Source organism: Rhinoderma darwinii, chromosome 3 (genome assembly GCF_050947455.1).
Source record: "Rhinoderma darwinii isolate aRhiDar2 chromosome 3, aRhiDar2.hap1, whole genome shotgun sequence".
Classification (NCBI taxonomy): Eukaryota; Metazoa; Chordata; class Amphibia; order Anura; family Rhinodermatidae; genus Rhinoderma; species Rhinoderma darwinii.
Window position 1 is genome coordinate 269,991,662 of NC_134689.1, and position 22,827 is coordinate 270,014,488.

General features: G+C 41.5%; 1 protein-coding gene across 11 annotated transcripts in view; it reads right to left on the minus strand.

The window, feature by feature from the left end:
- Positions 1-22,240, minus strand: part of TJP1 (tight junction protein 1) — a 467,725-nt gene extending 445,485 nt beyond the window's left edge. For 6 of the 11 annotated variants that reach the window (XM_075857904.1, XM_075857909.1, XM_075857910.1 and 3 more), the window contains exon 1: positions 21,718-22,239. In XM_075857904.1, the coding sequence (XP_075714019.1) occupies positions 21,718-21,812 (95 nt within the window). In that variant the 5' untranslated portion in view covers positions 21,813-22,239. Of the gene's footprint in view, positions 1-21,717 lie in introns of all 11 variants that reach the window. The other 5 variants (XM_075857911.1, XM_075857908.1, XM_075857907.1 and 2 more) reach the window with 1 other exon arrangement.
- Positions 22,241-22,827: the final 587 nt, after the last annotated feature.

Genomic DNA, 22,827 nt, shown 5'->3' on the forward strand with positions numbered 1-22,827 from the left:
TCACAGACATAGAAGCAGGTGCAGACTGATTACCTATGGGCGTTGACACAGAAGCTGAGTCTGGCAGATGCTTTACACCCGGCCATCTTGCCACTAAGTCTTCTCCCGCATGAAGTGGCCACCGGCCATGTCACCAGACGGGAACGTGGTGGGTGGACCCCTGTTCTCGGAATAGGTGCCTATAGTTCATCTTTCCCTTCCTACACGCTCTCTTTAAATATTCTCTGTAAAACACTTCAGTCACAAGAAAGTGCATCTAGTTTAAAACAGTGAATAGAAGAGGAGGAGGAGGGTGCAGTTGCAGTAATTGTGAGATTGCATACTGTAAAAGCATAGTGGGAGCAATAGGACAGACACTTCAGCTTGGCATACAGTACAGCTCTGACATCACATTAGGAATAACCATTCCACTCAGTAGGCATGACAAGTAGAAGGGAGGACAAAGTCTAAAATATGCAGGTTAATTCTGGCTGAACTATGAAATAGCAATCCAAAAATTTGTAATGAAAGCTAGTTGCAGAATATAATAGGGGGGCATATGGGAGGGGGCACATAATTCAAAGCACTTGAAATTGCTGTAGCCACTATAGTTGTACAATCACCAAAGTAATAGAAGCATTAACAGATAGTACTAAGAAGGGCTGAAAATTTGTGAATCTGAATACTATTCATGTAAGGGTTGGTAGAGGTGTAGGTAAACGGGTAAAAGTACAGGCAGATTTCTTTCTTAGAAGCTTGCAGCTAATGCAAATGACACAATTTTCCACAGTTAGTCTACAGAAGGTTCTGTTGTTAAATTTGCGGCGGAACAGTAGGGAGATTGTCTTAGGAATTGGAAGCTGGTGATGGACACTGAATCAATAACAAACTGGCCCCACTCGGTCTAAAAAATGTATATCTTGCAGAAAAAAGAGCTCAATATACACTGCCTCTCAAAAGCCTGTATATTTATATCTGCAAACTGTCAAATGTTAATTACGTTAGTTTGATAGAAGTAGACTAAAAGGAGAACTGTTTATGTTCCTCCTTGGATATTATGTTCTGTAACTAGAACTGTGCTGTCAGCCATTCACTAGACGTATACAAGAGACAAGCTGATATAGCAATCTGCATACCTAAGGACTTATTCAAAAATGTCTCCAGTGACAAGATGAGCTGCAATGCTGTCCAACACAAGGAAGTGGCTTCAATTACACCATTCATACCACAGCAGAAAACATGAAGATCTTGAATGCACTAATATAAAAATGTATATTTTTTACACTAGATGAGAATCTACCCAAGATTGGTTCTTGTGAGAACAGAATTATGTTTTCTAGTAGGTGTTACAATGTTTAGGCTTTGTCACTACAACAGCACAAAACTTGGCACCCATATCCAAGCTTCCATTTATTTTATTGTTGATCCAGTTAGATTGCCACTTGGGATCAGGAGAAAATTTTTCCTGGATCAATAGGAGTAAAACAAAGTTCTATCATTTCTCCCATCCCTTCCCTTTCTCCTGTCCCTTGCTTGAACTTGATGGACATATGTATTTTTCCAACTGTACTATATAGCTATGTAATACTACAGTCCTCCGGTGCCGGCACTGGACATGTCTCTCAAATGGAGCTATGCCTGGATAAACAATGAAGTGGCTGCTGTGCTGCTAATCGGTCGGTGGGGGGTGGGGGGTCATACATTGGTAGCCCACCCTTAGAATAGACCATCATTTCAAAGTCTGGAAAACCACTTTAACGTACCCTAAAAGGACATCAGAAAAGGAATTGTCAAAAACAAACAGTTAGGATTTGAACCCTGAAACTCTTGTGTTCCAGTGAGTTACCAGTGAAGCTAGACAGCTGCAATGCTAAATCTTTTGCCTAGGTTCTATTGATTCTTACCTCTTAAGATTTCTTGTCTTGAATACCTAATTGGTCTCACCCATTTGGCTTCTTATATAAGCCTGGCCCGAGCACTTCCTCCCTGCCAGACTATTGAGCTTCCTGCCTCCAGTCTAGTTCATTGTTGCCTTACTCTACAAAATGTTGCAGCTATGTTGTGTACCAAACTTGGATTGTTTCCTGACCACATCTCTACCTTAAGCTACAAACTGTCATCACTTATCTGTGTATCAAACTTGGATTGTTTCTGGACCACATCTCTGCGTTACATTACAACCTGCTGCTACTTATCTGTGTACCAAACCTAGACTGTTACTTGACTACTCTTGCTATTATCACCCTACGTCCAGATTGTTTCAGCCACTGGAGTCCAAATGTGCTTCCAGACCTTGACACAGACATACTCAGACATAAAGGGGTTTTCCAGCCACTAAAAATTGATGGCTTATCCTCAGGATAGGCCATCAATAGCTGATGGGTCAGGGTCTCAATCCCGGGACCCCCACCGATCAGCTGTTCTGAAGGGGCAGCAGCACTCGTACAAGTGCTGCTTCCCCTTCATTTCTTCTTGCTCACTGTGAATGTTCGACACGCATTTAGCGGCGATTCACAGGTATTGCAGCCTTTTTTCCCATTAAAATGAAGTTGATGTTTTCCTGTTGATCCAGGAGTGGTGTAACTGGCTCATTTGCCTATCCCGAAATATGACTAAATATAAACACTTTATACCTCAGTAATAAAAAATCTCTTTTTATGCATCTGGTCAAAATGGGTGTCAACTTGACCAATACTTATGAATTGATTGTAAGTGCTTCAGTACCAGTCTGTCACTCAGTAGGCTCATGTACGTGGACGAAGCAGTGCAGAGGTAAGCGTTTGTTGCTGTGCTGTTTTTCTCTCCACCACACTTCTCGTCGGCAACAGTCATGCTACAGCTGGGTAGTGTAGCATGCATGCGCAATGTTTTGAATGAGATTTAGCCAGACAGGGCCGGACAGGTGGCGGCAGTGGGCGGGTTTAAGAAGCTGCGTCACAGAGTGAAAAATAATTACCATAAAAGGCGGGCAGAGTTTAAACGACTATATTTACGACAGAGGAGGACTTCAGGAGAGGAGAACAGGAACAAACTTTGGACAGCTGCGGCCATTGAGGGGTCAGGCGAGTTCAACAGGTAAGATGTTGATGACAGGATCCCTTTAAACCCTTTTGTATTTAATGTGTAAAGTACCCTGGAACTTAGTGGTGATTTAAAAAAAACTAATAATATTTTTTAATCTTCTTATAGAACATAGTGAGGATAGACTACTTTAGGCCTCGTGCACACAAACATGTTTTTGCTTCCGCAATTCACCCGCAAAGATGCGGATGAATTGCGGACCCATTCATTTCTATGGGCCAATGCACACGGTCCGTGCATTGGCCGGGAGCCTGGACCGCAAAAAAATAGGCATGTCATTATATGGGCCGAATTTGCAGTCCAGGCTCACTGAAATCAATGGGTGTACAGTCCGTGATTTGTGGACGGCCCACAGATGACACTCCGCGACCGTCCGTATCGTAATCACGGGCCGTGCACATGGCTACGGCCGTGTGCATGAGGCCTGAGTCTTTCACTGGGTGACTTTGTTTTCACACCTCCAAAAAATGCTTGAGACTGTGCCCCAAATATTTTATAGCATGTTGCCCAGGGCCATCCGAAATATCTCGGTCCCTTACAGTCAAATGATCAGGGCCCTTGGGCTATTTTGTGGGCAAATGAGAGAGAATTTTTGGGGAAGTGGATCTCTTGATCATTAAGATGCATAAATATCATTTTATCCCCCTTCCCAAACACAGTGGCAAAATATGGACCCCTGTGGGAGGAATGACAGGAAGAATAATATGATCTTGAAGCTCCTTTTCAGTTATACAATATACATTTGGTGGGTTCTTTGGAGGGGGGGGGGACTAACTGGGGCCTATGAATTAATTATTAATAGGCCACTTGTTAGCATGTTATTGGCTATGAAATGAGGCTGAAATGTAAGGCAACATTTACACGAACGTGGCTAACCTCGAACAAAAATTGCAGTTTTTCATGTCCGAGGTGCACCCATGCGGCACATCCCCCATAGACTAGAGTCTATGGGGGGATGAGTGAAGTGCAAAAAAATAAGACATGTTGTATTTTTTCACGGACCTTTCATACGCTCCGATGAAACAACGGTTCTGTGAACGGCCCCATTGAAATACATTGTTTTAACGGCCGTCACACGGACGTGATACACGCTTGTCTGAATGAGACCTAACTGTGTGAATCTCATGCAGTGACTGGTGGGCAGCTGGGCTCTTATTTTTAACTCATTAGCTTAGGGGCTCTACCTGTACTGCACTGATGGCAGCCGTAATGTAGCCTCTGAATATATAAAACTATATACACAGACGTGATAATTATTCTTATCAATTGCTATTTTATTCCTACATGATGCTGTATAAGAATTTCCAAATCAGGACTGAGCTTCTAGTCTTCACTAAAATTCTAACAGTAACAAACTCTATAGAATTGGCAGAGACTATTTTTGTAACACAATAGCGTTGAAAATTTTGTTTTACCTTCAAATCTAAGATGTTTGTACAGCAGAAGTCTCCTTCTTCCTAATTCACTGGCAGGAAGTTATTATCATTGTCATACATGTTAGGCTCTATTTACATCTGCACCATCACAGATCCACTGAGAAATGCCTGACTAACTAGCGCAGCATGCTGTGGTATTTTATCTGGTAAAACGACAGACACCATGTGGGAAAACCGAAGGAACCCATTAAATTCATGTGACGTATCTGACGCTTCCGGTTTTTCGTTATTCTGCTCCTATGACGACAAGAGCAGCAGAAAACAGAACACAGATGTGAATGAAGCCTTAAAGATACAGTGGAGCTGCAGCCATGTCACGGTGACTGTATCTTCAAGCCTGATAGCATACATTTCACCGACCCCCTCCTCCCCCTACCCACTCCCATTAGTACACTCATAAACATTGCTTCTATCAGTGTGAAGACTGCTGAAATTACAGTACATTAGCTAAAAAGTTTCCTAGTAATTCTTTGTTTGGGTAAAATATTCCAGTTATTTTATATCTCTCTCTCATTCTTGCTTTCTATATATCTATTTTAGCCATCTCACTCACTCTTTCTCTATCTCTCCTCTCTCTCTCTCTCTCTCTATCTGTTCCTGCAGTTGACATTAGCTGGGAGGAATTAAAGGACTGCAGTTATTCAAGTCGCCTCCTGCTTTGCCCTATATAATGAATGGATGAATGGAGTGCAGTCTGTAAGTGAATTAAGTTAATAAACAGCATTTTAATTCTAGATTAGGGACGTGAAATTACACACTGAGGTGCGCATCCTAAGAGGTTTTTAAGGATCACTGGAGATAAGCTTTAAATGAAATCTCTATGTACTCCAAAGGGCTACACAATACAGTTACAGTATACTTATACACGTGTTCAGTAGAGTAGCATTGTGTAAATTCAACATCCAAGGAACTGGCGTGATCCTAGATTAGCATACTTTTCAGAACACTGGACTTTTAAACATTTCAATACTAAGGGAAACAGAATATGATTGTCTAAAATATTTATACCTATCTAAACTGGTTGGTGACTTTAAACAGCTCCTCTTAAAGGAAACCTGTCATTAGATTTTAGGGCACTTAACTACAAGCATGTTATTATACTGCTGGGGAATAGCGTCCTAAACAAGCCCCTCTCAAAACGGTCCGTTTTAACATTTGGTCTAAAAAGAAGTTATAATACAGTCTGCTCTGTATGTGAATTACCCGAGAAGAGTCTTGAAAAGAGTTCAATGGCATCCTGCACATGCCCAGTGCTCAGATGAAGCCGGGGTCAGTACACCTGGACTCATCTCTGGTAATTTACATACACCGCCCGATGTATTTTAACTTCTTTGTAGACGAAATGCTAAAAGTGAAAGTTTAGAGAGGGACATGTTTAGGACGCTATTTCCCAACAATATAACGTCATGCTGGTGGTTTTGTGCACACAAATCTAGTGACAGGTTCCCTTTAACCCCTTCAGGACTGAGCCTGTCTTGGCCTTCAGGACGAAGCCGATTTTTCAAATCTGACATGTGTCACTTTATGTGGTAATAACTCCGGAATGCTTTTGCCTATCCAAGTGATTCTGAGATTGTTTTCTCGTGACATATTGTACTTTATGTTAGGGAAAAAATTTGGTCAATAAATTCAATATTTATTTGTAAAAAACACCAAGATTTAGAGAAAATTTGCAAAAATTAGCATTTTTCTAAATGTAAATGTATGTACTTGTAAAACAGATGGCCTTATATATTAGAAAGTCCCAATAAATCACCCCATTTTGAAAACTGCACCCCTCAAAGTATTCAAAACAGCATTCAGAAAGTGTTTTAACCCTTTAGGTATTTCACAGGAATTAAAGCAAAGTTGAGGTGAAATTTACAAATTTAATTTTTTTTTTGTCGAAAATTCATTTGTAATACATTTTTTCTGTACCACAGAAGGTTTTACCCAAGAAATGGAACTCAATATTTATTGCCCAGATTCTGCAGTTTTCAGAAATATCCCACATGTGGCCCTAGTGCGGTAATGGACTGAAACACAGGTCTCAGAAGCAAAGGAGCACCTAGGGGATTTTGGGGCCTCTTTTTTTTAGAATATATTTTAGGCACCATGTCAGGTTTGAAGAGGTCTTGTGGTACCAAAACAGTAAAGACCCCCCATTTTGGAAACTATAACCCTCAAGGAATTTATCTATGGGTATAGTTAGGATTTTGAACCCACAGTTTTTTTGCTAAATTTATTTGAATTAGTATGTGAAGATGAAAATCTGCTTTTTTTGTGAAAAACATATACATTTTTAATTTTTGCAAGGAATAAAGTAGAAAAAACACCCCAACATATGTAAAGCAATTTCTTCCGATTGTAGCAATACCCCATATGTGGTAATAAACTGCTGTTTGGACCCACAGCAGGCCTCAGAAGAGAAGGAGCACCATTTGGATTTTGGATTTAGCTGGAATAGTTTTCAGTGCCGTGTCGCATTTGCAATGCACTGGAGTGATGAAAACCGTGGAAACCCCCCAATAGTGACCCCATTTTGGAAACTGCACCCCTCAAGGAATTTTTCTAGGGGTAAAGTTAGCATTTTGACCCCACAGTTGTTTTGCTGAATTCATTGGAATTAGTATGTAAAGGTAAAAATCTACTTTTTTTTTTGTAAGAACTTAGACATTTTTAATTTTTACAAGGAATAAAGGAGAAAAAGCACCCCAGCATTTGTAAAGCAATTTCTCCTGATTACGTAAATACCCCACATGTGGTAATAAACTGCTGTTTGGACCCACACCGGGGCTTAGAAGGGAAGGAGCGCTATTTGGCTTTTGGAGCTCAAATTTAGCTGGAATAGTTTTTGGGTGTCATGTCGAATTTGCAAAGCCACTGAGAGACCGAAACAGTGGAAGCCCCCCAAAAGTAACCCCATTTGAGAAACTACACCACTTAAGGAATCTATCTAGGGGTATAGTGAGCATTTAGGCCCCACACGTCTTTTGCAGAATTTATTCGAATTAGGCCGTGAAAATTAATATCAACATTATTTCCACTAAAATGTTGCATTTTTTCAATTTCACAAAGGATAAAGAAGAAAATGCCACCCGAGTACGGCAATACCCCACATGTGGTCATAAATGTTTTTTTCATTAGAAAGTAATTAACCCTTTCCGAACTGATCCATGTTTTGCTTTTTCTTTTTTCCTCCCCGCTTTCCGAGAGCCACAACTTTTTTATTTTTCCATCAATAGAGCGGTGTGAGGGCTTATTTTTTGCGAGACGAGCTGTAGTTTTTATTGGTACAATTTTTTGGTACATAAAGACTTTTTGAGCACTTTTTATTAAATTTTTTGGTAGAGCGAAGGTGACCAAAAAACTGTGATTTTGCAGTTTAAAATTCTTTATTTTTCACGGCGTTCACCGTGCGACTTCAGTAATGGTATATTGTAATAGCTTGGACTTTTACGGACGCAGCGATACCAATTTTGTATATTTTTTTTCTTTTTTTACATTACCTTAGAGAAAAAATGTGAAAAGGGTTTATTTTTGGACTTTAAATATTTATTTAATTTTTTCCACTAATAATAACTATTGACTTTTTTTTTTACATATTTTATTAGTCCCCCTGGGAGACTTGAACCAGCAATCGTTAGATCACTGGTAGAATACACTGCAATACTAATGTATTGCAGTATATTGTCATTTTTACAGGCACCTGTAACAGCGTGTTCGCTGTTTCTGTCCGTTAGTCCCGTGTATCAGCTGTAATACACAGCTGACACCCGCAGCGTATGGCGCGGATCCTGTGGATAGGCTATAAATGTAGGAGTTTGGAGTACTCTTACAATCATTCTATAAAAATAATGAAACGTATAAATACGCTGTTTATACACTTTTTGTTTTGCTTTGGTACCTAATATCCACTTATCTGGCTCATATTCTTTTATTTAGCAGGGGACTACATAAGTCTGTGCTCACACTTTGAATTTTTTTGTACATTTTTTGTGAAAATCAATGCAAAACCATGATAAAAGCGCATGTGATTACAGCCATAAGGATTATTGTACATGGCAGAGCGCATACAGCTCTAGACTTTGTGCCATGGTATGGTGCGCCTATGCTGCATAGTATAAGGCCGACATCAGACAAATGTGGGGAAACGCGGGCGTGAAAAACTGCCCTCTTGCGGGTCCCGTTTTCACGGGTCCCCATAGACTGGAGTTTATCGAGGGATCCATGAAAACGGAACAAAATAGGACATGTTGTATTTTTCAATGGCCCCATTGAAATACATGTGTCCGGGTGACGCCCATTGTTTTAACGGCCGTCACACGGCCGTCTGAATTCGGCCTTACAGGTATAGTCTCCCTTAGAAGCAGTTCTTCTAGGGGAGAATACTTCAATACTACGAAATTCAATGGAGCATGGCAAAAAAAATAAAATTATTTTGCATTGCGTATGAATCAGACCCAAAAAATTATGCCTGAAATCGAGGGAATACTGAGGTACAATATGGCTCTATAGATTTCTATAGGTGCTGTATTATGGCTCCATAGAACGCGGAGCATGTACAGAGTCGCAATAAAGCTGTGTGCATGAGCCCTAAGGGTTACCACCTACTTGCTAGATTTTTATTTTACCATCAGTGCTTATGTGCCTGTGAGGGCATGCCCAGATCCAAGGGCATTAGCCTAGTAGCAGGGGTGCTGTCATGTTGCTCTCCTTGCAGGTGCAGTGTTGTAGTACCGTTAGTTGCAATGCAGTACTGCACCTATATATTAGAGTAGGGACCCAAAAGAGCTTGTGGTAGTTACTAATATACTGTGTTTCAAACACTCATTATTTCTATTCAGGGGCTGAAAACCTGCCCAGGCTATGTAATGCTTACACAGATACTGGGATGTTACAATATATCTACATAAATAAGAAGAGACTTTGGGACAGGGGAGAGTTGCTGCCGCTGTATCAGAGACCTATATAATAAGGTGTAAGCTGTACGTAAACCCATAGTTATAAAAGTGACTAGATAAAAGACTATTCTGAGCTAGCAATAAGACCAGGGCACAATTAAAGAATCTACATCTGGGCATACTAGAAGACAAGTATGTTTTTTTTTATATTTTTTATTGTGCAGTTAGTTTCTATCTATTATTATAGAACATTGTGAAATTGTACTACTAGGGGAATTGTCTTATTATATTATAAAATGACGTTAAATCAGTCAATTTAGTTTTTAAAAGAATGACTGGTAGAATGTGTTATTGTATTCCTCTGTTTTTACTGAAAAACATAGAGAAATATTTCCGTTAATGTTTCTATAGATTTTAATGAGATTTTTCTGATGACAAATGCCATCAGTTGGCACCTGCCTTTTGTGATGAAATGTTTTTTGGCAGGTAGAATAGTGAAAACAGAGACCTGACATTCCATTAATTTTAACCATTGAAGTAAACAGAAAAACTGATCAAAACGAAACTCATCCATTAGAGAGCCATTACAAAATGACGCAGAAGGGCTTGTCCACACGTAAAGTAATTGCAGCAGAAAATTTCTGCAGCAATTCCGTTGAAAGTGGCAGACATTCCGCTGCGGACAAAACACGTTTTTTACTGCAGAAAATGGTGCGTATTTTGCTGCGTTTTTCTCAATGTTGGAAGATGGTGACGTCTCCTCAGAAAAACACAGCAATTCAGGCCACTTTCCGCAGCAGGAATTGACATTCTGCGGTCTGAAAAATACGCACCACAGGACAATTTCTGGTCGGAATTTTTATGCAGCGCGTGGATGAGATTTGTTAAATCTCATCCACTTTGCTGCTGCTGTATTCTGCTGCGTATTTTCCATCCACAATTCCGGACGGAAAATACGCAGCAATTCCGTTACGTGTGGACAAGCCCTATTGCTAATGTGAAGGTAGACTAAGGCCTCATTCACAACGCACAGAACACGGATCCATTGATTTCAATGGGGCCATTCACACATGCGTAATTTTTCACACAGCGAGAGACCGTTGTGTGAAACTCACTGCATGTCCTATATTGGTGCGTTATCACGCACCTACGTGCCCATTGAAGTCAATGGGTGCGTGATTTGCGCATCAATTCAATTGAAAATATATTTTAAAAAATAAAGATTCATTTCCTCCTGATCGCACTGTTATCCCACGTCTTTGGAAGACCAGTGGCGTGCCTGTGATTACTGATTGGTTTAAGGAGATACTACATCTGCAGAGAACGGAGGAGGCAACACAGGCCCAGCATATGTCTTCAGGGCATGTGAGTTTGGTTTGGCAGGAGTGGAGGGAGTTCTGTGAGTCTGAGGATTATTTGGTATATGCCTAAGCGCCATAGGGAGGGGAGGGCGGGCTTCCTTGCAGTTTGAGTCCGGATGTCGTTAACTGGGAGTAGTGGGAGTGCATGCCAGATACTGATAGGGATATGGGGGGTAATCTGTTGGATCCGTCTGAGTTGTCTGTGTTCTCTTGTTCTTCTTCTATTTTTTATCCTCTCTCTGACATAGGTTATGTATATCGTGTGTTTGGTGCTGCTGGAGGGTGCTGGTTCTGATCGCCGTGGTGCCTACGGTCTTGATAGTATTGACATGTATATGCTTCCTAATATCCATGTTTTCTGTTCCCGGTATAACTTTTCCTTCTGCTGGCTCAGAGGACTGAGGTATCTTGTGTTTGGAACTTTGTATGCATATTACCATAACATTGTTTTGTAGCACTTTTCATGTATGCTTGTTGCGATTATGTTATGCTTCTACTTTATATTGATTCAGATGAAAATATAAATAAAAGAATGTTAAAAAAAAAAAAAAAATAAAGATGTGTTTTGCCAGTGCATGAACAACGCATGCCCCTCGCAAAGCACACTGATGCATAACGCAACACACACGAACCAGATTCACACGCGCTTTTCACGAGTGTGAATATGATACGCTCTTGTGAATGAGGCCTACGTTTTAGGCTGGATTCACAGGAACGTGTTCAGTCCATGATATCCGGACCATATGCTGGCAGTATTTTCCCGGACCGAGCAGCAATCCTGTCCCATACTGTAATCATGTTCTCAGTACGGGACAGTTTTCCGCAGCGAGGCAGGGACTCCTAGAGTCATAGATAACTATGACGATAAGTGCCCAGCTCCCTGCAGTGTGTTCAGTCCGGGAAATACTGCTCATATATCACGGACCGAACACGCTTGTGTGAATCCGGTCTGAGGCACCATGCACACGACCGTAAAAAATCTCTGTAACTGCGGTGTCCCGTCTATTGGCCGTAGACATAGTTACATGGTACGGTTGAAAAAAGACATGTCCATCAAGTTCAACCAAGGGATGGGAAAAGGGAAGCACCATTCTGTATCGCTACGGACACGTGTCCGTGCCGTAGAACCGTGCCGGGAATTATGGAGCATGTCCTACTTTTCGTTTTTTGCGGGCCATGCTCCCATACTTTGTATGGGAGAACGGCCCGAAAATGCGGCCCGTGACCGTCGGTCGTGCCCGCGGGCTTTGAATATGGACACGGCTGTGTGCATGAGGCTTAAGGCCCCATGAACAGGACCGTAAAAAAGCTCCGTAATTGCGGACCCGTTCGTTTCTATTGGCCGCAGACACCTTTCCGTATCGCTACGGATAGGTGTCCGTGCCATAGAACTGTACCGCAAAAGATAGAACATGTTCTATCTTTTGCGTTTTACGGGCCGTGCTCCCATACTTTGTATGGGAGCACAGCCCGAAAATCCGGCCTGCGGCTGTCGGCCGTGCCCACAATCGTGGGCTGTGATTACGGGCACGACCGTGTGCATGAGGCCTAAGGGTATGTTCACATGCAGTGGTTTCAGATGTAATTCGGGTCGTTTACGCCTCGAATTACGCCTGAAAAAACGGCACCATTACGACTCCAAACATCTGCCCATTTCTTGTAATGGGATTTACGGTGTTCCGTTCCCACGAGGCGTAATTTTACGCGTCGTTGTCAAAATACGGAGCGTAAAACGACGCCGCTTCAAAAGTAGTGCAGGTAATTTCTTGGGACGTTTTTTGAGCCGTTTTTCATTAACTCCATTGAAAAACATCTCCAAAAACGGCCGTAACATACACCCCGAAAATCGTGAGTGGCTTAAAAAACGTCTGAAAATCAGGAGCTGTTTTCCCTTGAAAACAGCTCTGTATTTTCAGACGTTTTTGAGTTTGTGTGTGAACATACCCTAACTGTTAGGCTGGGTTCACACGAGCATGTTACGTCCGTAATGGACGGAACGTATTTTGGCCGCAAGTCCCGGACTGAACACCCTAAAGGGAGCCGGGCTCCTAGCGTCATAGTTAAGTACGATGCTAGGAGTCCCTACCTCTCTGTGGAACTACTGTCCCATACTGAAAACATGATTACAGTACGGGACAGTTGTCCTGCAGCGAGGCAGGCACTCCTAGCGTCGTACATAACTATGATGCTAGGAGCCCGGCTGCCTGAAGTGTGTTCAGTTCGGGACTTGCGGCCGAAATACGTTCCGTCCATTACGGACGTAACGTGCTCGTGTGAACCCAGCCTTACTGCTAAGCTTAAAGGGATTGTCTCGCAAAGACGAGCACTTTTAGGGTATGTTCACACGGCCTATTTACGGACGTAAATCGGGCGTTTTTGCCCCGAATTACGCCCGAAAATAGCGCCTCAATAGCGCTGACAAACATCTGCCCATTGAAAGCAATGGGCAGACGTTTGTCTGTTCACACGAGGCGTATATTTACGCGCCGCTGTCAAATGACGGCGCGTAAATTGACGCCCGCGTCAAAGAAGTGACCTGTCACTTCTTTGGCCGTAATTGGAGCCGCTATTCATTGACTCCAATGAATAGCAGCGCTAATTACGGCCGTAATTGACGCGGCGTTCAAGCGCCTGCACATGCCGGTACGGCTGAAATTACGGGGATGTTTTCAGGCTGAAACATCCCCGTAATTTCAGCCGTTACGGACCCCCGCCGTGTGAACATACCCTTAAGATGAAAGAAGCCACTGCAATCAGGTAGCTGCCTAGAGTCCAGTCTCTCATACCCATAGCAAATAGCCATTGGCTATAAACTTAAAGAGGCTCTGTCACCAGATTTTGCATTTTCGTATTTATGCAAATGAGGCTTGCAAAAGTACAACTGGGCGTGTTGAAAAGTAAAAGTACAACTGGGCGTGTATTATGTGCGTACATCGGGGCGTGTTTACTACTTTTACTAGCTGGGCGTTCTGATGAGAAGTATCATCCACTTCTCTTCACAACGCCCAGCTTCTGGCAGTGCAGATCTGTGACGTCACTCACAGGTCCTGCATCATGTCGGCACCAGAGGCTACAGTTGATTCTGCAGCAGCATCAGCATTTGCAGGTAAACGCCGATGCTGCTGCAGAATCATCTGTAGCCTCTGGTGCCGATGTGTCCTCGCTCGTCTGACACGATGCAGGACCTGTGAGTGACGACACAGCGTGATCTCTGGAGAACACGGCTGTGTCTGCACTGCCAGAAGCTGGGCGTTGTGAAGAGAAGTGGATGATACTTCTCGTCAGAACGCCCAGCTAGTAAAAGTAGTAAAAACGCCCCGATGTACGCACATAATACACGCCCAGTTGTACTTTTACTTTTCAACACGCCCAGTTGTACTTTTGCAAGCCTCATTTGCATAAATACGAAAATGGTCATAACTTGGCCAAAAATGCTCGTTTTTTAAAAATAAAAACGTTACTGTAATCTACATTGCAGCGCCGATCTGCTGCAATAGCAGATAGGGGTTGCAAAATCTGGTGACAGAGCCTCTTTAAGCATAGGATGAATGGACAGCTTGAATCTCCCAGAGCGCTTTCAGAGTATGCAATGGTTGTTTGTTGTTTGTTTTTTGTTTTTATATTGTAGCATAATTTAGATGTGTGTGGATTTTGTTGCAATGATAGTCCCCATTTACTTCAATAGGAATGGGTCCTATGAAAAAATAATCATTTTTACATAATTATAAAATGACTAATGATGTGTGCTATAAGAAAGAGAAACATGTCTAGCATGCCTAGTGAGTAGCGTCAAAAAAATATCATGTAATGTATCCCGATTTAACTAAATTTGTGGCAAATTATGCTATTTTCCTCGACTAAATTCATGCATCTTTTAGAAAACTATTGGTAAATGTCACACGGTATTACCAATATTTCCATAAATCCTCCGACATTTTGAAAAATATGAATAATGACCTTGATAAATTTTACATAGCACCAAAACCCACTCCATCAAAATGATTAAAACATGTTTTAAGGTGTCTATGCCAGACTTACTACATAACTACTGCACTGCTTCATTTTCAGTACTTTCCAGTCATGCATTTATGCCATTTAGCAGTATAGGATATTTTGATGCTCTGGCATGTGAAACTGTTCGGCTACATTTTCTGCATTGGATACAATTAAATAGTGAGTTACTCTGTGTCTCATACATTGGCAATGGATATAAACATCTTCTTTATTGCTAATACATGTACCTAGGCTGCAAAATAACCCAGGCCTAGACTGTATAAACACAATAAATAGGTAGAGTGTATTTGGCACAAATAATATGTCGGCACAGAATGCCCATGTATACATTAAACCTCAGTAGGTTTTCTCTGCATTGCAGGCACAACAATCAGCATAATAATAAAAGATTCCCTGGTACACCATACAATGAGCTGAGGGAATTCACCCTTGCCCAGTTTCAAGGATTCTGGCATGAATCTCATACCAGCACAGGCTTCCAAAGCTATACTCTCTCCTGCTCATCAGTTACCAAAGCTTATGCTGTTTATATATTTAAGTAATAGACATAATTGGCTGAAGGCCACAGATTATCATCATAAGCTTATTTGACATTTGTTTTCATTTGCTATTCTGCACAGGCTTTAGGAAGGAGAAGGCCTCTTACACCAGAAGAAATTGTGCAGCACAAAACTTATAGAGAAAACAGTAGAATTGTGTCTATTTAAGGGCCATGGAAATGATTACTATGAACAGTATTTTTTTAGTAGCTACTATCTATCTATATATGCCCAGTGCTGATTATAAATTTGCAATAAAAGACGTATTGTACAGCACAATATGATATGATCCCCTGATCCCCAATATGATCCCCTGATATGTGTTCCTTCCTAGCAATGTGGTCAATAGCCATACATCTCTAATGTCACACACATGTATAACGTATCATGGTCTGTACATACACTGCATATACACATTGGCAAATTCAGACACATACATCATCTATAGCCAGAAGCAAATCACACAATGGATTAGTACAATGGATCACCATACATAACAAGCATAATGCAAAAATACTGGATGCTGTACATACACTGTTACACTACACACAACATGCATGACACATAGAAACAATACAAGACCCTTTATGAAAAACGGCCGCGAAAAAGAAGTGCAGGTCACTTCTTGGGACTTTTTGGAGACGTTTTTCATTGACTCTATAGAAAACAGCTTAAAAAAGGGCCGTGAAAAACGCTGCGAAAATCGCGAGTGGCTTAAAAAATGTCTGAAAATCAGGAGCTGTTTTCCCTTAGGGCATGGCCAGACGTGGCGGAATTGCAGTGGAATTCTCCAGCGGCCGTTTTTTACAGATGTTTCAATACATTTTCTGGCAAGTCAGTTCAGACGATGCGGAAAACTCCGCTGAGGACCATAGGCTGCGGTGCTGAATTTTCAGTCCGCAGCATGCACTGTCTGTTGCGGAGAAGAAGCGGAATTTCACTGCGGATTTCAGCCTTTGCAATGCAAAAACTGAAATCTGTGGCAAGTCCGCTGTGATATCTGCAACGTTTGAATTACCTGTCAAATATGCAAATGTTGGTGCAGATTCCTACCGTAAATGCCCCAAATCTGCACCAACATGTGCAGCGGAAAACCTCTGCCACGTCTGGCCGTGCCCTTAGAGTATGTTCACACACAAACTCAAAAACGTCTGAAAATACGGACCTGTTTTCAGGGGAAAACAGCTCCTGATTTTCAGACGTTTTTTAAGCCACTCGCGATTTTCGCCGGGTTTTTTCTGGAGCTTTTTTTAATAGTCTATGAAAAATGGCTCCAAAAACATCCCAAGAAATGACCTGCACTTCTTTTTCGCTGCCGTTTTTTTATGCGGCTGTTTTTCAAAACGGCTGCGTAAAAAAACGACCCGTTAGAACAGAACGCAGGTTTTCCCAGATGTTTGGAGGTGTTCTGTTTCCGATTTTTCAGGCGCTTACGGCCTGAAAAAAGGGCGAAAATAGACCGTGTGAACATACCTTCAGGCCTTATTGACACTAACGTGTTATACGTCCGTGATACGCGCTTGATTTTCACGCGCGTCGCACGGACCTATGTTAGTGAATGGGACCGCTCAGACTGTCAGTGATTATCACGCATCGTATGTGCGCTGCGTGAAACTCATGACATGTCCTATATTTGCCCGTGTTTCGCGCTGCACGCACCCATTGAAGTCAATGGGAGCGTGCAAATCGCGCATGGCAACCGGAAGCACTTCCGGGTGCCGCGCTTGATGCGAGCTACAGAAGTCAAATAAATGAATGAAAACAGAAAAGCACCTCGTGCTTTTCTGTTTGTAAACATAAAAACCGAGTGTCATAATGATGCCGACTGCGCGAAAATCACGCAGCCACGCACCATATGTTGATGCCACACGGACCTTTTGCGCACGCAAAACGCAGCGGTTTTTGCACGTGCAAAACGGACACGTCCGTGTGAATAAGGCATTAGGGTATGTTCACACACTTAGCAAAAAACATCTGAAAATAAGCCGTGTGAACATACACTTAGACTAAACCACCCCACACATGTATGACACATATAAACATTACAGGATTCTGTACACTATTATTCGACACCATCACACAACATGTATGACACAGATAAACAATATGAGAAGTGGTACACACACACACACACACACACACATAATTTCTACGCTATAACATCACAAACAATACACATCACTATAGTATAACATCACACACCATGTATCACTACTGTATACCACCACACATCATACGATACTACAGTATATCACCACACAACATACATTACTGCAGTATATCCCTACACATCATACATTACTACAGCATATCACCACACACCATACATCACTACAGTATAACACCACACAACATACATTACTACACTATACCACCACACAACATACATTACTGCAGTATATCCCTACACATCATACATTACTACAGTATAACACCACACATCATACCTTGCTCTTGCTACTGTACACCACCACACACTATACATTGCTGCAGTATACCATCATACATTACTACACTATACCACCACACATCATACATTACTACACTATACCACCACACATCATACATTACTACAGTATATCACCACACATCATACATTACTGCAGTATATCCCTACACATCATACATTACTACAGTATAACACCACACATCATACCTTGCTCTTGCTACTGTACACCACCACACACTATACATTGCTGCAGTATACCATCATACATTACTACACTATACCACCACACATCATACATCGCTACATTATATCACCACACATCATACTTTACTACAGTATATCACCACACATCATACTTTACTACAGTATACCACCACACATCATACATTACTACAGTATATCCCCACACAGCATACATCACTACAGTATATGACCATACACCATACATTACTACAGTATAACACCACACACCATACATCACTACAGCATACCACCACACATCATACATTACTACACTATACCACCACACATCATACATTACTACAGTATAATACCACACACCATACATTACTACAGTATAACACCACACACCATACATTACTACAGCATATCACCACACACCATACATCACTACACTATACCACCACACATCATACATTACTACAGTATAACACCACACACCATACATCGCTACATTATATCACCACACATCATACTTTACTACAGTATATCACCACACACCACTACACTATACCACCACACATCATACTTTACTACAGTATACCACCACACATCATACATTGGCACCAATATACCACCACACATCGTACATCACTACAGTATATCACCACACATCATATATGACTACAGTATAACACCACACAACATACATCACTACAGTATATCCCTACACAGCATACATTACTACAGTATATCACCACACAGCATACATTACTACAGTATATCACCACACAGCATACATCACTACAGTATATCACCACACAACATACATCACTACAGTATACCACCACGTATCACATATCACTACAGTATACCACCACGTATCATATATCACTACAGTATACCACCACACAGCATACATTACTACAGTATATCACCACACAGCATACATTACTACAGTATATCCCCACACAGCATACATCACTACAGCATATCCCCACACAGCATACATCACTACAGTATAACACCACACATAATACATCACTACAGTATATGACCATACACAATACATTACTACTGTACACCACCACACACCATACATCGCTACAGTATAACACCACACATCATACATCACTACAGTATATCACCACACATTATACATTACTACAGTATACCACCACACATCATACATCACTACAGTATAACACCACACATAATACATCACTACAGTATATGACCATACACAATACATTACTACTGTACACCACCACACACCATACATCGCTACAGTATAACACCACACAACATACATCACTACAGTATATCACCACACAACATACATTACTACAGCATATCACCACACACCACTACAGTATACCACCACACATCATACATCACTACAGTATATCCCTACACATCATACATTACTATAGTATATCCCTACACATCATACATTACTATAGTATATCCCTACACATCATACATTACTATAGTATATCCCTACCCATCATACATTGCTATAGTATATCCCTACACATCATACATTACTGCAGTATATCCCTACACATCATACATTACTGCAGTATATCCCTACACATTATACATCACTACAGTATACCACCACACAACATACATCACTACAGTATATCACCACACAACATACATCACTACAGTATATCACCACACATCATACATTACTACAGTATAACACCACACAACATACATTACTACAGTATAACACCACACAACATACATTACTACAGTATATCACCACACATCATACACCACTACAGCATATCACCACACACCATACATCACTATAGTATACCACCACACAACATACATTACTACAGTATAACACCACACACCATACATCACTACAGTATACCACCACACAACATACATCACTACAGTATATCACCACACATAATACATTACTACACTATACCACCACACATCATACATCGCTACATTATATCACCACACATCATACATCACTACAGTATATCACCACACATCGCTACAGTATACCATCATGCATTACTACAGTATACCACCACACACCGCTACATTATAACACCACACATCATACATTACTCCAGTATATCACTACGCATCATACATTACTTCAGTATATCACCATACATCATAGATTACTACAGTATACCACCACACACTATACATTACTTCAGTATAACACCACACAACATACACCACTACAGTATATGACCATACACAATACATTACTACTGTACACCACCACGCACCATACATCACTACAGTATATCACCACACACCATACATCACTACAGTATAACACCACACATCATATACATCACTACAGTATATCACCACACACCATACATCACTACAGTATACCACCACACATCATATGTCACTACAGTATATCACCACACACTATACATTACTACAGTATATTCCCAGACATCATACATCACTACAGTATAACACCACACAACATATGTCACTACAGTATAACACCACACACCATACATCACTACAGTATATTCCCAGACATCATACATCACTACAGTATAACACCACACAACATACATCACTACAGTATATCACCACACACCATACATCACTACATTATACCACCACACATCATACACCACTACAGCATATCACCACACATCATACACCACTACAGCATATCACCACACACCATACATCACTATAGTATACCACCACACAACATACATTACTACAGTATAACACCACACACCATACATCACTACAGTATAACACCACACAACATACATTACTATAGTATAACACCACACAACATACATCACTACAGTATAACACCACACAACATACATTACTACAGTATAACACCACACAACATACATCACTACAGTATACCACCACACAACATACATTACTACAGTATATCACCACACACCACTACAGTATACCACCACACATCATACATTACTACAGTATATGACCATACACAACATACATTACTACAGTATAACACCACACAACATACATTACTACAGTATAACACCACACAACATACATTACTACAGCATATCACCACACACCATACATCACTACAGTATAACACCACACAACATACATTACTACAGTATAACAACACCACACAACATACATTACTACAGCATATCACCACACAACATACATCACTACAGTATATCCCTACACATCATACATTACTACAGTATAACAACACCACACAACATACATTACTACAGCATATCACCACACACCATACATCACTACAGTATACCACCACAAAACATACATTACTACAGTATATCACCACACACCACTACAGTATAACACCACACAACATACATTACTACAGTATATCACCACACACCACTACAGTATACCACCACACAACATACATTACTACAGTATTCCTACACAACATACATTACTACAGTATACCACCACACACCATACATCACTACAGTATATCAATCACCATGGCATGCACGATGCACAGACAACGCAGCAACCACACAAATGCTGGTATCCATGGCATCTATTATACATGCTGAAGACAATGCACCTTGCATGCGGACACAGCATCCATAGGTTCTATGCCCGTGTGTGCGCCAATCACTGCCCCCACACCATGTGCATACAATGCATCCCTGCCATATGCCCGGTGTATGATACCGATTAGCCTCCTCCAATGCAGCACGCTGACTACACATGTAGGCTGGTAAATGGAGCATGCAGAGTCATATGGAGGGTGCGTACATTAGAGACAAGACGAGGGCTCGCCATACTCACCACAACCTCCTCTTATAAGGTAGAATGTTGCCCCGGTTGGATGGAGTCACTCCAATCGCCATCTGCAGCACAGTCAGGTATTTCTGGTATTTCATTTTGCCTCCCCCCTAGTATCTCCCCTCCGATGCCCCCCCTCACACCTCTGCATGCGATCATGAAATTGGGATTCCCAGGCATCTGCCGTCCTGCCCTGTGACCCCGGTGTCCTCCCTCCTTCTCCCGGGCTGTGCTCTGCTCTCCCCTCGGCGTGTCTTGTCAGCAGAGCGCCATTTGTGAGCGGCAGATAGAGATAACATTGACAGCTAGAGGTGGCAGCGCCATCCTTCTTTTCCTCTCCTCAGTCCCTGCCTCCCCTCCCTCCTTTCCACTGTCACTGAAGCCCAACAATCCTATTAGCGCCTAGAATAGCGTCCCATTAATCCCCTCTGTTGGTTTAGGTCTAATGAGGTTGTGGCTCCAAACACCTAGCAGTGATCACAACCAAATTAGCAGAGCATCCTGGTTCCCTCTCCCTGGCATCACTGCAAAGGGCAAGGGAGGGGGCAGGGCTGACTACGGGCAATAAGCGTATTAAGCAATTATTAGATACCACCCAAAGAATCCACCAGAGAACAACCTTCTAGGCAATTGTCCGGCCATTATATGGGTCTAATAATTTTACGGACACTTCATAAAATCCTGACAGGAAAATTGTAGCAAAATGTGCAGCAAATAAGACTGAACAACTGCAAAGGCCTTTAATATGTTTATATTTATGTGATTAATGTTAATCTTTTGATAGTAATAGGACTGTTTCAAATGAGGTTTTTGTATACCATAAAACGGCACAATTCCATCCAAAGTCATCAATAAATCTGTCCTCCGTTTGTCCTCCTGTCAAAATTCTATTCTGCTCTTAAAGGAGTTGTCCAACTTAGATAAAACCGATTTATTATTTTTATTTTCTGAAATGAATAAACTTTGCAAGATACTTTCTGTGCCAAACCTGCACAGATTGCAGGTTTTCAGTCCATGTCTCGTGGAACCAGAAGTTTGGGGTGGCCAGTCTTGTGGTGACGCTCCAAGGGGAAAGTGCTGCCCTCCTCCTCTCTGTCGATGACATGGATGAAG